The 16928-nt window shown below is 52.1% G+C and overlaps 2 protein-coding genes across 5 annotated transcripts in view; one reads left to right on the top strand and one right to left on the bottom strand.

Moving 5' to 3' along the window:
* Positions 1 to 12963, bottom strand: part of HIRA (histone cell cycle regulator) — a 74420-nt gene extending 61457 nt beyond the window's left edge. For all 3 annotated transcript variants that reach the window (XM_060310432.2, XM_030836390.3, XM_030836391.3), the window contains exon 1: positions 12826 to 12963. In XM_060310432.2, coding sequence (XP_060166415.1) covers positions 12826 to 12862 — 37 coding nt within the window. In that variant the 5' untranslated portion in view covers positions 12863 to 12963. The remainder of the gene's footprint in view (positions 1 to 12825) is intronic.
* A 645-nt stretch (positions 12964 to 13608) lies between these two features.
* Positions 13609 to 16574, top strand: MRPL40 (mitochondrial ribosomal protein L40). 2 transcript variants are annotated; one of them, XM_070046972.1, is made up of 4 exons: positions 13609 to 13656; positions 14017 to 14100; positions 15194 to 15352; positions 16162 to 16574. In XM_070046972.1, exons 2-4 carry the CDS (start codon positions 14096 to 14098, stop codon positions 16484 to 16486), a joined length of 489 nt encoding a protein of 162 aa, XP_069903073.1. In that variant the 5' UTR covers positions 13609 to 13656; positions 14017 to 14095; the 3' UTR covers positions 16487 to 16574. The 2 variants fall into 2 exon arrangements, with proteins under 2 accessions (XP_069903073.1, XP_030692264.1); XM_030836404.3 differs by lacking the exon at positions 13609 to 13656 and adding an exon at positions 13779 to 13868.
* Positions 16575 to 16928: the final 354 nt, after the last annotated feature.

The following is a 16928-nucleotide window of genomic DNA, read 5'->3' as shown; positions in this document are numbered from 1 at the left end:
CCACCAAGGAGTGCAGACCTTCCCAACTGCCACTCTGGGGCAAGGGCATTAGCTGTTCAGACGGAGAGGGAATTGCTAAGCTGGAGGGCAGTGGGATGCCAGAAATGGGGGTTGGGAACAGGCCTGGGCTTGGGCAGTAAGCGCCCATGGGTTGGATCCTCAGTCCTGCTGCTCACCAGCTCCATAGCCTCGAGTAAGTTACTTAATCTTCCTCTGCAGTTTCCTAATCTACAAAATGGGGAGGCCACAGTCACCCTGACCAGCACCTTGCAAGACGGATTAAGATGCCGAGTCACATGCTTCTGAGGCCTAAGTCTCACGTCTGTTTCTGAGATCAGGGTGCACCCCAGTGAGGGGCGTGGCTGGCATAACTGTCTCCTCTTGCAGTGATGCGCCCTGGGGACACACAAAAGTGGACCTAGAGGAGGCCACCGGCATGGTGCTGGCTGTCCACCCGCTAAGGCAGTGGACCTTCCAGCCCCAAGGAGAGCAGTGGCTCACATGTCCTCCTTTTTCTAAAGGGCTCTTGGCGGTGGAGCTGAGGGAAGGGATGCTGTGGCTGGACTAGTTCGAGAACTTTCCATGTGGCCCAGCACAAGGACAAAGATGAGCTCCCAACCCCCTCCAGTGTTCAGCTCCTCTTTGTACAGAGACAGAGACAAAAGTTAAATTAACACACTCCCTGGACCCTTAGAGCTGTCAGCACCCAGCACTCTCTCCCCCGACATCCACCAACCCATTCTCCTCAGCTCTGCTTCCAGGTCGCCCCTCCTTGACACCTTTGGGGACCCCTCTTCAGCGCACACAGAGCACCCCGCTTCCACACTCTCCTGTCTGTGTGTGCTGATCTGAGGACTGCAGTACAGATGCTCGTCATCAGGCAGAAAAGAATGAGTTACAGAAGCTGGGTTTTAGCCAGGGCGCTCAGATAGAATCCTCCTTCCTGGCTTCAGGGAGCTTCCCAGAGGAGCGGAGTGCTGGCGGGGAGAAGTGGGAGGAAGCACGGAGGGCAGACAGGCCAGCTGCCTGCTATGCAGCCAGAGGGCCTCTGGCCTTTACACTCTGACGGCTCACGGGGCAGAACTGACTGGAAGTCCCTTAGTGCATCGTGCTCGCGAGGAGTTTGGGGAGGGCGAGGCCTCCATTCACTGTGTGCTGTGCCCATATGACCCAATAATACTTGGTTCTAACAAATTTTGGTAAATTTGTAATTAGACGTGAAACATGGGAAAATGTTTGAAACATTTATTAAGTGAAAAAGAAGTTACAAAACAATATTAAAATATAAGGTGGGTGCAAAAGACATGATCTTATGTGTAAAAAACCCTAAAGATTCCACAAAATAAACAAATTTAGTAGAGCTGAAGGATACAAAATCAACAAACATCAGCTGCATTTCTACACATTAACAGTGAAAATCCAAAAGAAACAAAACAATTCTATTTAAAATAGAATCGAAAAGAAAAAAATACTTAGAAGTAAACTTAACAAAGGTCAAAGACTTGTACGTGAAAACTAGAAAACAGTGCCGAGACAACCAACAGAAACACAAATAAATGGAAAAACAGCCCATCTTCATGAATCGAAGACTTAATATTGTTAAGATGTCAGTAACATCCAAAGCTGTACGGATTTAATGCAATCCCTGTCAGAACTGCAATGACTTTTTTTTGGGGGGGGGGCAAAAACAGAAAAACCCATCCTAAAATTCATATAGAATCTCAAGGGACTCCAAATAGCCAAACAAATTCTGAAAAAGAACAAAGTGGGAGGTCTTACACTTGGCTGATTTCAAAATTTACTACGGGGCTTCCCTGATGGTGCAGTGGTTGAGCGTCCGCCTGCCGATGCAGGGGACACGGGTTCGTGCCCGGGTCCAGGAAGATCCCACATGCTGCGGAGCGGCTGGGCCCGTGAGCCATGGCCGCTGAGCCTGCGCGTCCGGAGCCTGTGCTCCGCCAACGGGAGAGGCCACAACAGTGAGAGGCCTGTGTACCGCAAAAAAAAAAAAAATTTACTACGAAGTTATAGTAATCAAAAGAGTGTGTTACTGGCATGAAGACACACAGACCAATGAAATAGAATACAGATTTTCAAAAAGGCTGCCAAGGCCATTCAATACAGCAAAGGACAGTCTCTTCAACAAGTGGTTCAAGGAAAACTGAATATCCACATGCAGAAGAATGAGCCTGGACCCTTACCTAACACCATCTACAAAAATTAACTCAAAATGGATCAAAGACCCAAAGGTTGAACCTAACACTATAAAAATTCTTAGAACAAAACAGGGAAAAAGCTTCATAACATTGGATTTGGCAATGATTTTTTTAGATATGATAGCAAAGGCACAGGCATTAAGAGAAAAAATAGACAAACTGGATTTCTTGAAAACTTTTGCCCATCAAAGGATACTATCAACAGGATAAAAAGGCAACCCACAGAAAATACTGGCAAATTACATATCAGATAAGGAATTAATGTCCAGAATATATAAAGAACTCCTAAAACTCAATACAAAAAAAACAAAAAAAGAAAAGTAAAGTAAAAATAACAAGTGCTGGTGGGGATGTGGAGAAATTGGAACTCTGTACTCTGCTGGTGGGAATGAAAAATGGTGCAGCTGCTGTGGAAACCAGTATGGCAGTTCCTCAAAAAATTAAAAATAGAATTACCTGTGATCCAGCAATTCCACTTCTGGGTTTACACCCAAAGGAATTGAAAGCAGGGTCTTGAAGAGATATTTGTACACCCACATTCATAGCAGCTTTATTCACAACAGCTAAGAGGTGGAAGTAACCTCATGTCCATCGATGGATGATGGATAAATAAAATGTGGTACGTCCACACAATGGAATATTATTCAGCAATAAAAAGGAAAAATTCTGACACAAGCTACAACATGGATGAACTGTGAAGACATTATGTTAATTTGCATAAGCCAGTCACAGAAGCACAAATACTGTATGATTCCACTTATATGAAGTCCCTAGAGGAGTCAAATTCATAGAGACAGGAAGTAGATGGTGGTGCCAGGGGCTGGGGGAGGGGGCACTGGGGAGTTACTGCTTAATGGGGACAGAGTTTCAGTTTTGCATGATGAACAGGTGTGGAGACTGGCTGCACAACAATGTGAACATACAGAACACTACTGAATTATACACTTAAAAGATGGTTAAGATGGTAAATTTTATGTTATGGTTTACTTTGTCACAACTTAAAAAAATGCTAACCAAAACCAAAGCAAACCACATAAATATGTATACAAGCTGGAGGGGCGTGGGAGGGAGGTGGGTATGGTTGTAAAGGTGTTCGAACCATTTGGTCTTGACTGCTGTGGATACATGAACCCTCACAGGTGCAAAGCTGTGTGGGACTCAGCAGCCACCCCACACAGATGAACGCTACAAGTAAGAGTGGGCTCTGAGTGAGGCAGGTGGGGTCTGTCAACATCATTGTGACATCAGACTGCAGCTTTGCAAAACGTCACCCCTGGGAGAAACTGGGCAAAGTGTACAGAGGATCTCAGCTGCGTGGGAATCTACAACCACCCCAATAAGGAATAAATGTGCATATGTACACATGAAGCCTGTTTTCTAAAAACTGCATATATGTCTGTGTCTGATAAAGGTAAACATCAAAACACCAGTGGCTGTCATCATGAAGCGGATGCTTTTCTCGTGCAGGTGACAGTGCGCACGTCCCACAACCAGCAATCTCTCTGGAGGGAACCCTGCACCTGAGCTCTCTGCTCTCTGCGGGGCAGGAAACCCCTCTGTCCAGCTGCCCGCCTGCCAGGCCTCTAGCCCTCACATCGCCACAAGCAGCTCCTGGTCTTCCCGCCCAAACCTGCCATCTCAGTCAAGGCCTCACAACAGCCACACGACTCGCAACTTCTCCGGCCTCAACTCCAGACCAGCCCCTGCCCCCACTGGTAGTCCAGCGCCCGCTTCCTCTCCACTCCCACCCAGCGCCCACCCTGGCTCTTTCCCTCCTGCCTCCGTTCCCTGCACTGAGGCCTCCCCTGACCACCCAGCTTGGCACAACAACCCCCCTAACACTGATCTACTTTCCCACGTACTGTAGGTGTCGCTTCCTTTATTGCACGTCTGTCTACTCTGCCCACCGGAATGTAAAGCCCGAGAGCTGAGTCACTTTTGTCTGCTTAGTCACGGGGTCTCCCCAGGGCAGCGACACACAGCAGGCACTCCATAAACACTTGATGTTGTGAAAGGCTGGGCAGAGGCCTCCAGTTCTAACACACATTCCATGTCACTAGCATCCCAATCCTGGGAAGGTGGGCTCCTCCTGACTGAGGGAGGACTCATGTTGGCGAACCCCTGCAGGGGAAGCAGAGCCCTGGCTGCACAGAGCCGTCTGCAGCTGGGACCTCCACCGCTTCAACCACAACTTCTTGGTCTCCCTAAGTCAGCACCACTGCAGGGACACCTCAGGTGTCAGGTGCCTGAGACATTCAAAACACAGCACAGGAAGGAAGCTGGAGCAACCGTTGTTGGGTTGGGTGGTTTTTTTTTTTGCGAGGGGCGGGGTGGGGGGAGGGCGGGCCATGAACTAGAGTTGAAGAAAGTGCAGGTATATCATTTACAGACCTCCTCACATCTCCTGCAGCATTTGCCAACACACAAGAAGGCTTTGGGGCTTCCCTGGTGGCGCAGTGGTTGAGAGTCCGCCTGCCGATGCAGTGGACATGGGTTCGTGCCCTGGTCCAGGAAGATCCCACATGCCCTGGAGCGGCTAGGCCCGTGAGCCATGTTCGCTGAGCCTGCACGTCCGGAGCCTGTGCTCCGCAACGGGAGCAGCCACAACACTGAGAGGCCCGCGTATCACAAAAAAAAAAAAAAAAGCTTTGGTGTTTTTTCATACTCTTTTCTCCTCTAATTTTACAGAACAGAGATATTCCTTAAAAGGTATCTGCAAGATGAATTTCTATAAATAGAGTCATCCCTCCTTATCTAGATCCACTAGAGAATTAAGAGCAGTTAAGAACAACTTTCCAGGCTTCCCTGGTGGTGGAGTGGTTAAGAATCCGCCTGCCAATGCAGGGGACACAGGTTCGAGCCCCGGTCCAGGAAGATCCCACATGCCACGGAGCAACTAAGCCCGCGCGCCTAGAGCCTGTGCTCTGCAAAAAAGAGAAGCCACCGCAATGAGAAGCTCGCGCACCACAACGAAGAGCAGCCCCTGCTCGCAGCAACTAGAGAGAGCCCACGCGCAGCAATGGAGACCCAACACAGTCAAAAATAAAATAAATTAAAAAAAAAAAAAGAACTTTCCCATAGAGGAGAAAGTTTGTTTAACAACAACCACAACTAAGAAAATAACACTATAGTTAATAATACTGTATTGCATATTTGAAAGTTGCTAAGAGAATAAATCTTAAAAGTTCTCATCAGGAAAAAATAATTCTTTATGTGAGGTGACAGATGTTGACTTATTGAGGTGATCATTTTGCAATATGAACAAATATTGAATCATTATGTTGTACACCTGAAACTAATTAATGTACGTCAATTAAAAAAAGAAAGGAAAACAACAACCCTACAATATCATTTAAGTGGAAAATGCATGGTAACACTTCAGCTGTCTGAAGGGAGGCTACTCAATAAAAACACTGGATTTATTATGATATCGGGCATTTGGCTAAGATCTTGAACAACCCAGGTACCTTTATAATGTGGTATGCACACTAAACAAAATGTGTTACCCAGTGATTTTTTCCAAATGGTCTGAAAGACCATATTAAAAAGTTTTAACAATGTGTTCTCCTTTTTGTATTTTCTAACTTTTTCTAAATTGAACAGGCATTACTTTTATAAGAAAAATTACTTTACATTTTCCACATTACAAGTATAAAGTCACAAAGTGCTCCATTATCCAGATTCTCACACACCATTAACGTACCCTAGAGCAATCAGATTGGCAATGGACACAGCCAAAAACAAAGCAGCCGTCCTGTTCCTCAATAGCAGCTCCAGCTCAGAGCCCTGGTGCTTCAGGAGGAGGAGGCTGAGGTCCCTCAGCATACAGGCGCTTCGGGAAGGCCTCTTGCGGGGCCGGACTTGGTCACCCCACGTCACTGAACCTGGCTCCTCCTCCCCATCTGCTCCTTCACAGTCTTACTGATCCTACGGGCTCCCCTTCCCCCCCATCTCACACCCCACATTTGACCTGATGACTACATTCACTACTGTAACTCTAATTTTCTGGGGAGGTGCAAACATTCTGTATCTTGAGTGGGGAACAGGTTACAGTGTACCTGTTTGTCAAAACTCACCATGTCAGTGCATTTCACTATGTAAATTACACTTCAACACCAACATGTGTGTATGTGTTTATGTATACCCCCCCACCACACACACACTCACTGCACCACCACTGCCCTGGCCACCTCTGGATCACTGCCACAGCCTCTTCCCAGGTCCTCCAGCTCCCGCCCTTGCCCCCATGCCCGCTGCCCAGCCGAGTCCCAGTGCAGTGGCCAGCAAGATCTGAAAGTATGCCAGGTGTGGGACTCCTCTACTCGAGCCGCATGGAGGGCCCGTGCGTGCGGGTCCTCCAGCCAGTCCACTGCTCACTTGGCCTCACCTCCTGCTGCTCATGCCTCCCAGTGTTGCTCCCACATCCTTGCTCTTCCTCAGACCCACCAGGCAAGCTTGCTCTGGCCATTCTCGCTGCCTGAAATGCTCCTCCCACAGAGGGCCGCCTTCCTCACCTCCATCAGGCCTAGGAGGTTGCCATGATGCCCTGTCCAGGTGCCCTCCCTCCAGGACTGAAACACGTCCCCCCCACCCCCCCAGCTGTGGGAGTGTTTACAGCCTGTGACAGCTCCTCAGCGGAAGAATTGCTTTGACCAAGATCAGGTCTCCTGGCAGGGACAGCCTGCACCCGATGACTGTGGATGTGGGAGTATAAAGGCCTGAGCCCCTCATCCCAATTCGGGACAACTCTGAAGGGCTCACCCAGCCCCCCAGCAGGGCCAGTTGCAGCTTCTGCGGTACCTGCATTACCGACCAGCTCCTACCTGTCCAGCCCTGCTTCCCTCACGCCCCGCAGGTGGGGAGTCCAAGAGCACCCCAGGTATGTCTTGGGCACACACACATCCAGCTCACCGCCTGCTTCCTGCAACGAGGTCTCTGCTCACATGTTACCTTCTCATTCAGGCTTCCCCAAAGAACCTTATTTAAACTCCTCCCACCCTACCCCTACCCCAGGGCTTTCTCCCGCACTCACCCACCTACCACTCTCGTTTATGAGGCCTGCCCTCTGTCACCTCACTAAGCTCCCCTCCTGCATCTCCTTTTCTCCTTACAGAAACTTACTGTCTCAGTTCCCATCTGCCAACTGTACTGTCAGGAATGTTTTCTTTCTGCAGCAAGTCAGAGAGAATTTCAAGGGTAACCTACTAAGTCACGTGACAAGTCCTGAGAAGGGTTGGCTTCAAGGTTCATTCATAGCGGCATAAGCAGCCACTCCTTTCACCTTCCCCTCCTGTCATCCTCGGTGCGAGCCCTGTCCTCAGGGTCACAGGCTGGCTGCCACACACAGACGCAGTGAAGTCCAGGAGAAGAGAGATGGGCCTCTCAAGCATCTCTTCTTACCTGATTATTCCCCAGAAACCCCGAGCAGACATCCCCTCCCGGTCCTACTGCCTAGAATGGCATCACATGGCTGTTCCCCAACGAGGCCTGGGCACTCACCCACACTCCAGCTCAGGGCTATCAAGACCCTGAAGAAGAGGGCAGACAAAAGGAAAACCCTGGGGTTCTGATGGAAAGGAAGAAGTGGGTGGGCGTCCAGTGTCCACGACATGCCCTCCCTGCTCTTTAATGACGTGGACGAACCGATGGCCTGCTCCCGCCTCCAGGTGTTGCTGCTCGTCTCGGCAGGATAAAATGTGCTTGCATCAATGTATGGTCCCCTGGGCTCATTCCAGACCCATGTTTCATGAGCCAGACACCTCTGCAGTCCACAGGCAAACACCCTGGATGAACAGGGTAGCCTCGTACCTCTGGGGAAAAGGAGGGGTCAAGGCAGGCAGCAGGTCCCCTCAATGGCCAAGGCCAGGCACTGCCCAGAGGTCCCTCCCAGCTGTGTAACTTCAATTCAACTCATAAGGTGAAAACATCTTTTTAACCACTCCTTAAATTAAAAGAAATATTTAAGAAAACCTCATTTCCTAGCCCTCAACTCTACTCTGTTCTCAGCATACTGAAGAAATCAACTCTGAGCGTCTCCAATCTACAAAGCTACCTGCCTCTACCCCGTGTGCACCTCTACCACTGACCTCCCTGCCTCCATCAGGGCCTCTCACCTAGGCCCAGGGAATGTCTACCAGCTCCTCTGGGGCCTTCCAACCACATCCAGCCTCCTCAGAAACGCCCCATGCTCCCCTATCGCAACCCCCAGAAGGAGTCCAAGCTTCTAGGCAGGTGCTCATGGCTCTGCCCTGCAGCCCCACCTGCCATCACCTGCGCAGTCTCTGTGCTAACATGCTCCACACGCCAGCCCTCCCTGGGCCTCCACTCCTGATGCTCCCACAGCAGTGGCACCTCCTCTGCCTCACAGTCCTCCTGTGGTCCAGACCCAGCCCAAGGGCACCCACAGACCACACCCTCCTACCCAGGCTACCCTCTGCTCTGCATTCTAGAATGTGGTCTGTTCCCCTCTCCCACCTGGCACAATTTTCCGTGCACAGGGAGCATCTTTTTACCTCTGATCCCCACAGAACTTCTCTCCAGAAGGGTTCAACGTTCAGTGTATAAATCAGTGTAAATCCCACAAGTGTATTATCTAAGGCAAAATCCCACCCAGTTTTCTTCCGAATCCTCTTCAAATATATTCTGGTTATTTTTAAAAATCACTCTACTGTCTTCAGGTGTTAAGTCAGTGTGACACTGTGAAGAGAGTGTGCATTTCCTGAGCCTTCGCAGGTGAGCAGGCAGCAGCCAAAGCAGCTGTTACCCGCTTCACTTAACAGACCAGGATAAGAGACGTAAAGAACCTTCTGTAACACACTTTGGTGAGCAGCAGAGCACAGAGACTCAAGAACAGGACTATCTGACTCCAAAATAATAGGCAAATTCCTTGTCCTCAAGAAGCTTACAATCTAGTTGGATGGATGAAAAGGCCAAATAACGATATAAAGGTACTCTCACCTAGAGCAGTTTCCCAGCCTCGGCACTATGGACGTTGGGCCAGGAGACTGTTGCAGAGGAGCATCCATGAGGCTGCAGAGCATTCTAGTTCAGCGGCATCCTGTCCTCCACCTACACTCCACCCTCTCCAGCTGCGAAAACCAAAAATGTCTCCAGACTCTGGCCTGTTTGAGAAGCCCTGATCTGGGCCAACTGCACAGGTTACCTGAATGACCAGGGCAGTCACAAAACGTCACTACCGGGATCCCTCCTGGCCTGCTCTCAGAGCAGCTGTGCAGAGCCTTTCCACACCCAGGCCAGCTTCATTACTGGGTCATCCTTCCTCGAGTTTCCCCTTCAAACTGACATTCATTATCACTCAGGTGCAGGACATGCCTCAGAAGAATGTCTTAAATCCTTTGTGGAATGAGAAGAGGTAGGGAAAAGAATCCAATTATAGGACAGGAGAAAAAACACATGCCATAAAGCAATGCAGTTAACTGACAAATTATCCCATTATTGAAAATTTGCCATACACCTTTTTACAACACTGCCAGGAGAATGAACTCAAAGGAGAATGAGTGTCCTTTCAGTCCTGGCCCTTCTGGTTAGAATGGGCTTCACTAAAGAGCTGTGCATGAACACCACAAGAATTCCAGAAAAACTCTCAGGGACAAAGGCCCTGCGATGGGAAGAACCATGAATCTCAATGATTCTCAACATACAAACTGCATTTTCCTACAACCAAAAACCCAATTGCTTTCAGTTTCTAACAAATATATGGTCATAACCTAACTTAGAAATAAACCTTATTTTGGCCAAGCCTAAAGTAAAATACATAAGGAATGCCATATCCAAGAACACAGAGTAAAACACGTGTGTGTGTGTGTGTGTGTGTGTGTATGTATGTGTGTGTGTGAACAATGCCTGGCACATAGCTTCAACTTTACCAAGGCCCAGAAAGTGGAGTCACAAGCCCAACAATCTACAGCTAATAAATGATGACATCTTGAATCCAGTCTGATTCCATGCTCAAAGCTCATTACCATGACATGACTTCAATATTTAACCCATCACCTTAGAACAGTGATTCTCAACTGGGGGTGACCTGGCCAACAGAGGACACTAGCAATGTCTGGAGACAGTTTCTGTTGTCACAACTCTGTGTGTGTGTGTGTGAGAGTGAAGATGCTACTGGCATCTGGAGGGCAGAGGCCAGGGATGCTGCTAACATCCTACAACACAGATTGGTCTCCATAACAGTTATGTGGCCCAAAATGTCAATAGTGCTGAGACTGAGAAACCCTCCCTTAGAGGAAAGGTCTCACTACTATCATCAGCCAGAAAAACGAAGACTGAGAACACACCTGCACCCAACAAACACTTCTCTCTCTGCTTTCAATTTGCCCGCTTACACTATTTGATGAATCCTGCCACCTCAGGGAAAACGCAGGGCTCTCTGCTCCCTCCTTCTTCAGGCTTTCAGACCCCAGAAAAAGTATGTTCGCGCTGCATAATCAGTCAGGAGACTGAATGCAGAGTCAGGAAGCCAGAAAGTGCAGTGATGCTCTCTCCAAACCACCACGGTCTTTTGGGTCCCTTAATCCAAAGCATGTTCGACTTTACTGGCCACCACCCACCACTTGGGCTCCTGGCTAAGCAGCGCTCGCCCCCAGCAGCTCCCCCTATTCACCAGTCTTTAAAGGACAGCTCAGTACTGATCCAGACCATCTGTATGTCCTTCAGGAGAGAAGTAATTTACCCGACAGTCCCGAACACTCAATGAGACGGGTGATTCCAGGAGATTTTAAAAGAAAGGAAACCTGACAAAGAACAGGTTTAAAAGAGTCTCAATTTCTTCTATTATCTCAGGGAGCACTTTGTCTTCCTTCCCAAGCAAATACCACAATCACGCTACAAAGAAGGCAGGGCAGATACTATCAGGTTCTACTCGAGGACAGTGGAGAGGCTGCGGCAACAAGAGGCCCCAGGCCCACAGCTCAGCCCACCCTGCCAGGCGGGGACTACTGGCTGCGGCCTGGCTGCAGACTCTCCCTCGTTTGTGCCTAAACAATAGCTTAAGCATCCTGACTTACTTGTGCCTACACAACATAAAACTTGTGTCCTACAAAGGAGCTTATCACGAAGTTATAAATTACATGGTAGAAGGAAGGCTGGAGAAGGGTACACAACACACACAACCTCATCTAGGCAATGTCAAAATGAAAATTCCTTCAGACTTCACTTGCACAGCAAACTAGCTCATCGTAAAAACTTTTCCCTTCCTGATTCACAAGCACCATAATTTATAATTACTGAACATTTGCCCAGTTCTCCAGGGAAAGATCTCACACTACACGTCAGGAAATGCGCTTGGAGACCAACACAGGAGAAATGAAACCAGAGTTCACTGCTTTTGCTTTCACATACTGTCAACCCAGCTGTCTTAGTAAGTTATGGCAACCTCAGCTCTCTTACCTGCTCAGCCAACGTTTATCGCAGACCCTCTATGTGAAAGGCACTGCTGAGTGTGGCAGGGAATGCAGAGGGGAGCAAGGCAGTCTGCACCCTAGGGGCACAAGGAATGTACACCCACAGGGACAGAGCGCGTCTAGTGGAGTAACTCAAGAGGAATGGTAACAAAAGGAAAAGGGGACTTCACCTGGGCCCTGAAAAACGAGAAGGATGTCGTGCTAGAAAATGGAAAGGCTGCAGCAATAGAAAGCAAGCATCTTGAGATCAAGTTCAAAACTAAAAAGCAACACACTTAAGAAAGGCAAAAGCATCTACCCAACTTGTTCTAAAAGAAAACTAGCTCCCTCTAGTCGCACAGCAAAGTAGAAATGAGGAACAAGACAGAATCAGGGTGACTCTTTGCCTACCAGCAGTCGGGCCATCCAGGTTGCGGGCCCTCAGCTGGAGTATTGCTCCCTGAGCTCACTGCTACCGGCAGGGGATGGGGGCTCGCTCCCCTCACCTTCCTAGGGGGCGAAGGCCAACTCCTGCAGCAAGTGTGCGAGCCAGGTAGAACAACAGCAAAACTGCTGGTTACCGCGCTTCTCTGTACCAGAGTCTCTTCCCTACCAGAGGACTGGATGAGTCCGCTCCCTGGGTGTGCTTTAGGGCCGCTGCCCCAGAGCTAAGGCAGGCCCTCTCCGAGCACACACCTGTGCCCCGTGGGCCCCATCCGAGTCGCCCTCATGCTCCAGCTCAGTGTGAACGTAATTCCTCGGGCTGGGGGATCTCAGCCCAGAATCACGGTCCCCCACCTAAAGCACTGTCACCAGATCCAGCCCCTCTGGCATGGAAAGACGTGCCCATTCCAGGTCTACACCCCGCTACTGAAAGGCCACTCCGCTCCAGTTTCACACACTGGACCGTCCTGGCACATCCCGGCCGGCGCCCAGGGCCGCTCCCCTAACCCTGCCCGGACCACGGGCGGGTGGCCGAGGGCTTGGAGCAAGGGCCGGGGCGAGGGCGGACGTGGCCGAGCACGTGCCCGGCTCCCGGTCTCCTCGCGCGAGGACAAAGTCCGCGACCGCCGGCCCCGCGGCGCGGGCACCGGGCACTCGGCGTCGGAGCGAGGCGGGCAGGCCTGCGCGCGGCTCCCACCTGGCTCCACACCACGGCCCGTCTCCGGGCTCGGTCCCCCGCGACCCCCGCGCGCACTCACCATTGTGGTTGACCCAGGTCGGCTTCAGGAGCTTCATTGTTCGGCCGCCGCCGCCGCCGCCGCCGCCGGGCTGAGGCGAGAGCCGCGTCCCTCAGCGCGCCCGGGCCATGGAGCCGCCGCCGCCCGCGCCGCCCGCCCTCCAGCCGCCGCCCGCCCCCCGCCCTCAGCGCCGCCGCGCCATCGTCGGCCCGCGACCCCCGCCGCCGCCGCCGCCGCCGCCGCCGCCGACCCCCGCGCTCGGCCGCCGCCGCCGCCGCCACAGCCGCATCCCCCGCGCCGCTCCTCCTCCGGCGGCTCCCGGGCAACGCCGGAAGTCACGGCGCGCACCTGCCAAACAGCCCCGGCGGGAAACCGCTCCCCGCGCTCACGGGCCGCCCAGCTCCTCAGCCGGCCGGGCGGGAAGGCGGCTCCTCTTCGGGTCCGCCCCGCACGGCCGCGAGCGAGGGGCCGGCCGGCAGGGAGCGCGCGGACGGGCGAGCGGGACCTGGGGTGCGCCCCGGCCGGGCGGGGCCGGCCGGCGCAGACGGCCTCGCCGCTCTGCCCGCCGGTGCGGAGCCGACTAATTAACAGGCTTCCGCCGCCCCCAGCGCGTGTTCATTTGTCGCCCGCGAGCGCAGGCCACGTGCCGCGCCGGTGCAGCCACCGCGGCCCGGCTCCGACGTCGGCGAACGAGCCGGAGCGTTTACTGGACGCCCAGGCCGCCTCTCGTGCGCGGACTCTTAGCCCCCTCGGCCCCGCTGCTGGTCTCGGCCCTCGCGGGGCGCAGGCCGAGCGGCTAGGGAGAGGCAAGGGAGCGGCGCCCGCGGGAAGGAAGCCCCTGATCGGCGCGAGGTGCGAGGCGCCGGGCGCGGGGCGGGGCCACGTTGGAGGCAGGGCTAGTAGCGGCGGCCGGAACGCGGGAGCGCGGGGCTGCGCAGCTGTCGGACCCGAGAGCGGCGCACCGCGGGCCGGACCGCCTAGGGGCGCGCGCCCGGAAGCGGCCGTAGGCGACCGGGAGGCATGGCGGCCGCGGCGCTGAGGGCGGCTCTGCGCCCGCCGAGCCGGTGAGCGCGGAGAGGTCGGGGCGCGGATGCGCGGGGACGCGGATTGAGAGCTTCCCTGCTGGCCTTGGCGGTCTCACCCCGTAGTTACGGGGCTCGTGAGTGACCTTAACGGGGAAGCGGGCGTTGATACACACTCGGTCTCTTCCAGGCTCCTGGGAGCGCGGCCGACGCAGACGAGGGACGCGCACCAGCGGGCCTCGTTGCTGTCGTTCTGGGGACTCGTGCCCATGAGGTAACCCGGCCGCGGGCCCGGCCTGGGGGCTCGCGCACGGGAACCCAGCGAGCAAGGATGCTCGATGTTCAGTCTGCGAAGTTTCTCAGTTAAATTTAGATGGATGCCCTTATGTCTTTTCATATGAAATACTGTTAAATCTGTAATCAGAGATCAAAAGTTAAATGCAAAAGTGGTTTAAAGAAAAGTTATTTAGCTCTCAAGGGATTCTTGTGTAAAATTTTAAAGAGCACAGACAGCTCTTCCGTTTCTTACTCTCCAGAAAGGTGGGGGGAGGTGAGAGGATTCTTTTTTCCACCTGGGACCCTGAATACTTTCTAGGGACTTAACTCATAAAACTCAGTCTTGATGCTCGAGATTCGGTTGTTCTGAATAGTAACTTATCAGCATAGGAGATGTGTTCCTGAGGGTAAATCAGACTTTTGTCCGTGCTCGAGAATAGGGAAATTTGTTAAGAAATCTCAGAAAGTATAAACAGGAACTTGCCAGTTATTTTTATTATACTCTCTTAGTCAAATCATTTTTATAAATCACAAATCCATTTAAAATGTGAGTAACGAGCTTCTAACGGATAACAAGAAGGTCCTATAGTGTAGCACAGGGAACTATATTCTATATCCTGAGATAAAGCATAATGGAAAAGAATATAAAAAAGAATGTATATATGTATAAATGAGTCACTATGCTGTACAGCAGAAATTAACACATTGTAAATCAACTATATTTCAATTAATAAATAAATAATGTGAGTAACGAGCTTCTAATTCATCAGTTTGGTATTTTCACTTTTCAGTGCTATCCCAAGGCCCACCTGAAACCCCTCACTAAAGATGAGCACTTCCCTTTAATTTATACCCTGACATCCCACGGAGGTTTTCCACGCCTTCCTGGGTTGACCGTGCCCACATAGTTCTCATAAGGACCCCCTGTGGAGGCCGTCTCCCTGCCACACTCAGCATGGGAGGCCAGGCCCACACGGTCCTTTCCTGCGGGAGAGCTCGGTACAAGTTTGCAGGCACTTTCCCTAGTGCCATGTCTCTACACGTTCATGAGGCCAAAGAGGAAAATGTTTAGTGTTTGCTTTATCCTTTAGAGCAGAACCTCTGCAAAAGAAGAAGAAGGTGGACCCTAAAAAAGACCAGGCAGCAAAGGAGCGCTTGAAAAAGAGGATCCGACGACTGGAAAAGGCGAGCCAGGAGCTCGTTCCCATTGAGGATTTTATCACGCCCGTTAAGTTCTTAAATAAAGCGAGGTACGGGCCCTCTAGGGTTGAGGTCTTCAGAGCAAAGGAGTTCTGTGACTGTCAGGAAGTTCTGTCTGCACTTCACACCTGTAATGGGAAGGGGTCATAGGCTTGGGCTGGCTTGGCCCTGTTCTGAGTCCTCTTCTCCTGGATTGTCTCATGGGAGGTGGAGAAAGCATTCCTGGGCGCTGCTCCTGAATGGCTGATTCTGGGAAGGAAGCTCAGGGCAGATGCTGGAGCAAGTTTGGAGTGTTGCTCTTGCAGGAGTTTAGCTGTGACTGACAACTGGGGCCCTGGGCCTGCAGCTCTTACCCCTTCCTGCTGGTAGGAAACCCTTAGCCTCCTGCTCTAGGATGCAAATGCTCAGAGCTGGGATGTGTCGTGTGTGGGGTTGGTGGGATTGTTGCCTTCTTGTCAGAAGTGCGTACCATTTATAAAGTAGTACCTCGCCATGTAAGTGGGACAAGGCAGGTGCTTTTTTGGGTCTCCAGGGCTGATACAGGCTTTGACTCCCTGGGATATTGGTGTCCGTTTTCATAACACCATTTGACTTTTCTCCAAAGCCACGTTTCCCCACCAGCAGGCTCTGCTTGGCACAGAGGACATGCTGCCACAATCTGCTGAGAGCACTGTTGTTTCTTTTCTTCACGTAAAGAAAATGGCAGTGGTTCCAGGTGTCAGTTGCCGCTGCTGCCACATCCAACATTCTGTCCCTTAATTTGTCCCTAAGTTCCATCTGCGTCTGGCAGTGGGGACACTCGGGTCCCGTGCAGTCGGTTGGCGCCCCCAGGTTCATGCCCTTGGCTCTGTGTTCCCAGGCAGCGGCCGCCAGTGGAACTCCCCTTTGAAGAGAACGAGCGGAGAGCCCTGCTTCTGAAGAAATGGGCACTGTACAAGCAGTGTGAGCATGAGATGGAGAGGGGCGCCATTGCGTCCCTGCTCGAGGCCCAGCGGGAAGCTCTGCAGGAGCTGAAGCTCACGGCCCCAGAACTCCATGCCGAGGCCACCAAGCGGGACCCCAGTCTGTTTCCCTTTGAGAGACAAGGGCCAGACTACACACCGCCGATCGCCAACTACCAACCCCCGGAAGGCAGGTACCACGATATCACCAAGGTGTACACACAGATGGAGTTCAAGAGATAGAGCTGCAGGCAGCTGCCCTCAGGACGCTGCCGTTGGGAGCCTGCACCCCCAGGCTCAGGCCTGCTGTGAATAAATGCATTTAACCAAGTGTCTGTCTTAGGTCAGAGTCACAGTTAATTCACCTGAGCATGCACGGGGGTTGGGGAGGCTGCCCTTCTTGGCCTGGTACTGGGGAGAGGAAGGCCAAAACATTGACCACTGCCCTCCAGTGAAAAGGAGGATTCCAACTGTGTGGGGCAGACGCCACCAGCAAGAGGCACAAAGTGACCCCAGGAACGGAGGTGAAGGACATGCAGCTGTGCTGTGTGTTGCCTGCACCTGGAGGAGAGGCAGGGCTGGCTCTGGGTTTCAAGCTGGGGGGTATGGGGGAGGCTGAGAAGAGTGTCGAGTGGCAGGGACCCCACTGCGTGAGGCCATGTGTCCTCCAGGAGGGTATGACGCC

This window comes from Globicephala melas, chromosome 13, assembly GCF_963455315.2.
Source record: "Globicephala melas chromosome 13, mGloMel1.2, whole genome shotgun sequence".
Taxonomy (NCBI): domain Eukaryota; kingdom Metazoa; phylum Chordata; class Mammalia; order Artiodactyla; family Delphinidae; genus Globicephala; species Globicephala melas.
The sequence above is the reverse complement of the archived record's forward strand: the minus strand, read 5'-3'. Positions and strand labels throughout refer to the sequence as shown.

Coding starts and splice junctions, on each gene's coding strand:
- MRPL40 (XM_030836404.3), top strand. CDS start 13,825: ATGGCGGCCGCGGCGCTGAGGGCGGCTCTGCGCCCGCCGAGCCG. Junction 13,869..14,016: donor GCTCTGCGCCCGCCGAGCCG/GTGAGCGCGGAG, acceptor GGTCTCTTCCAG/GCTCCTGGGAGCGCGGCCGA. Junction 15,353..16,161: donor AAGTTCTTAAATAAAGCGAG/GTACGGGCCCTC, acceptor CTGTGTTCCCAG/GCAGCGGCCGCCAGTGGAAC.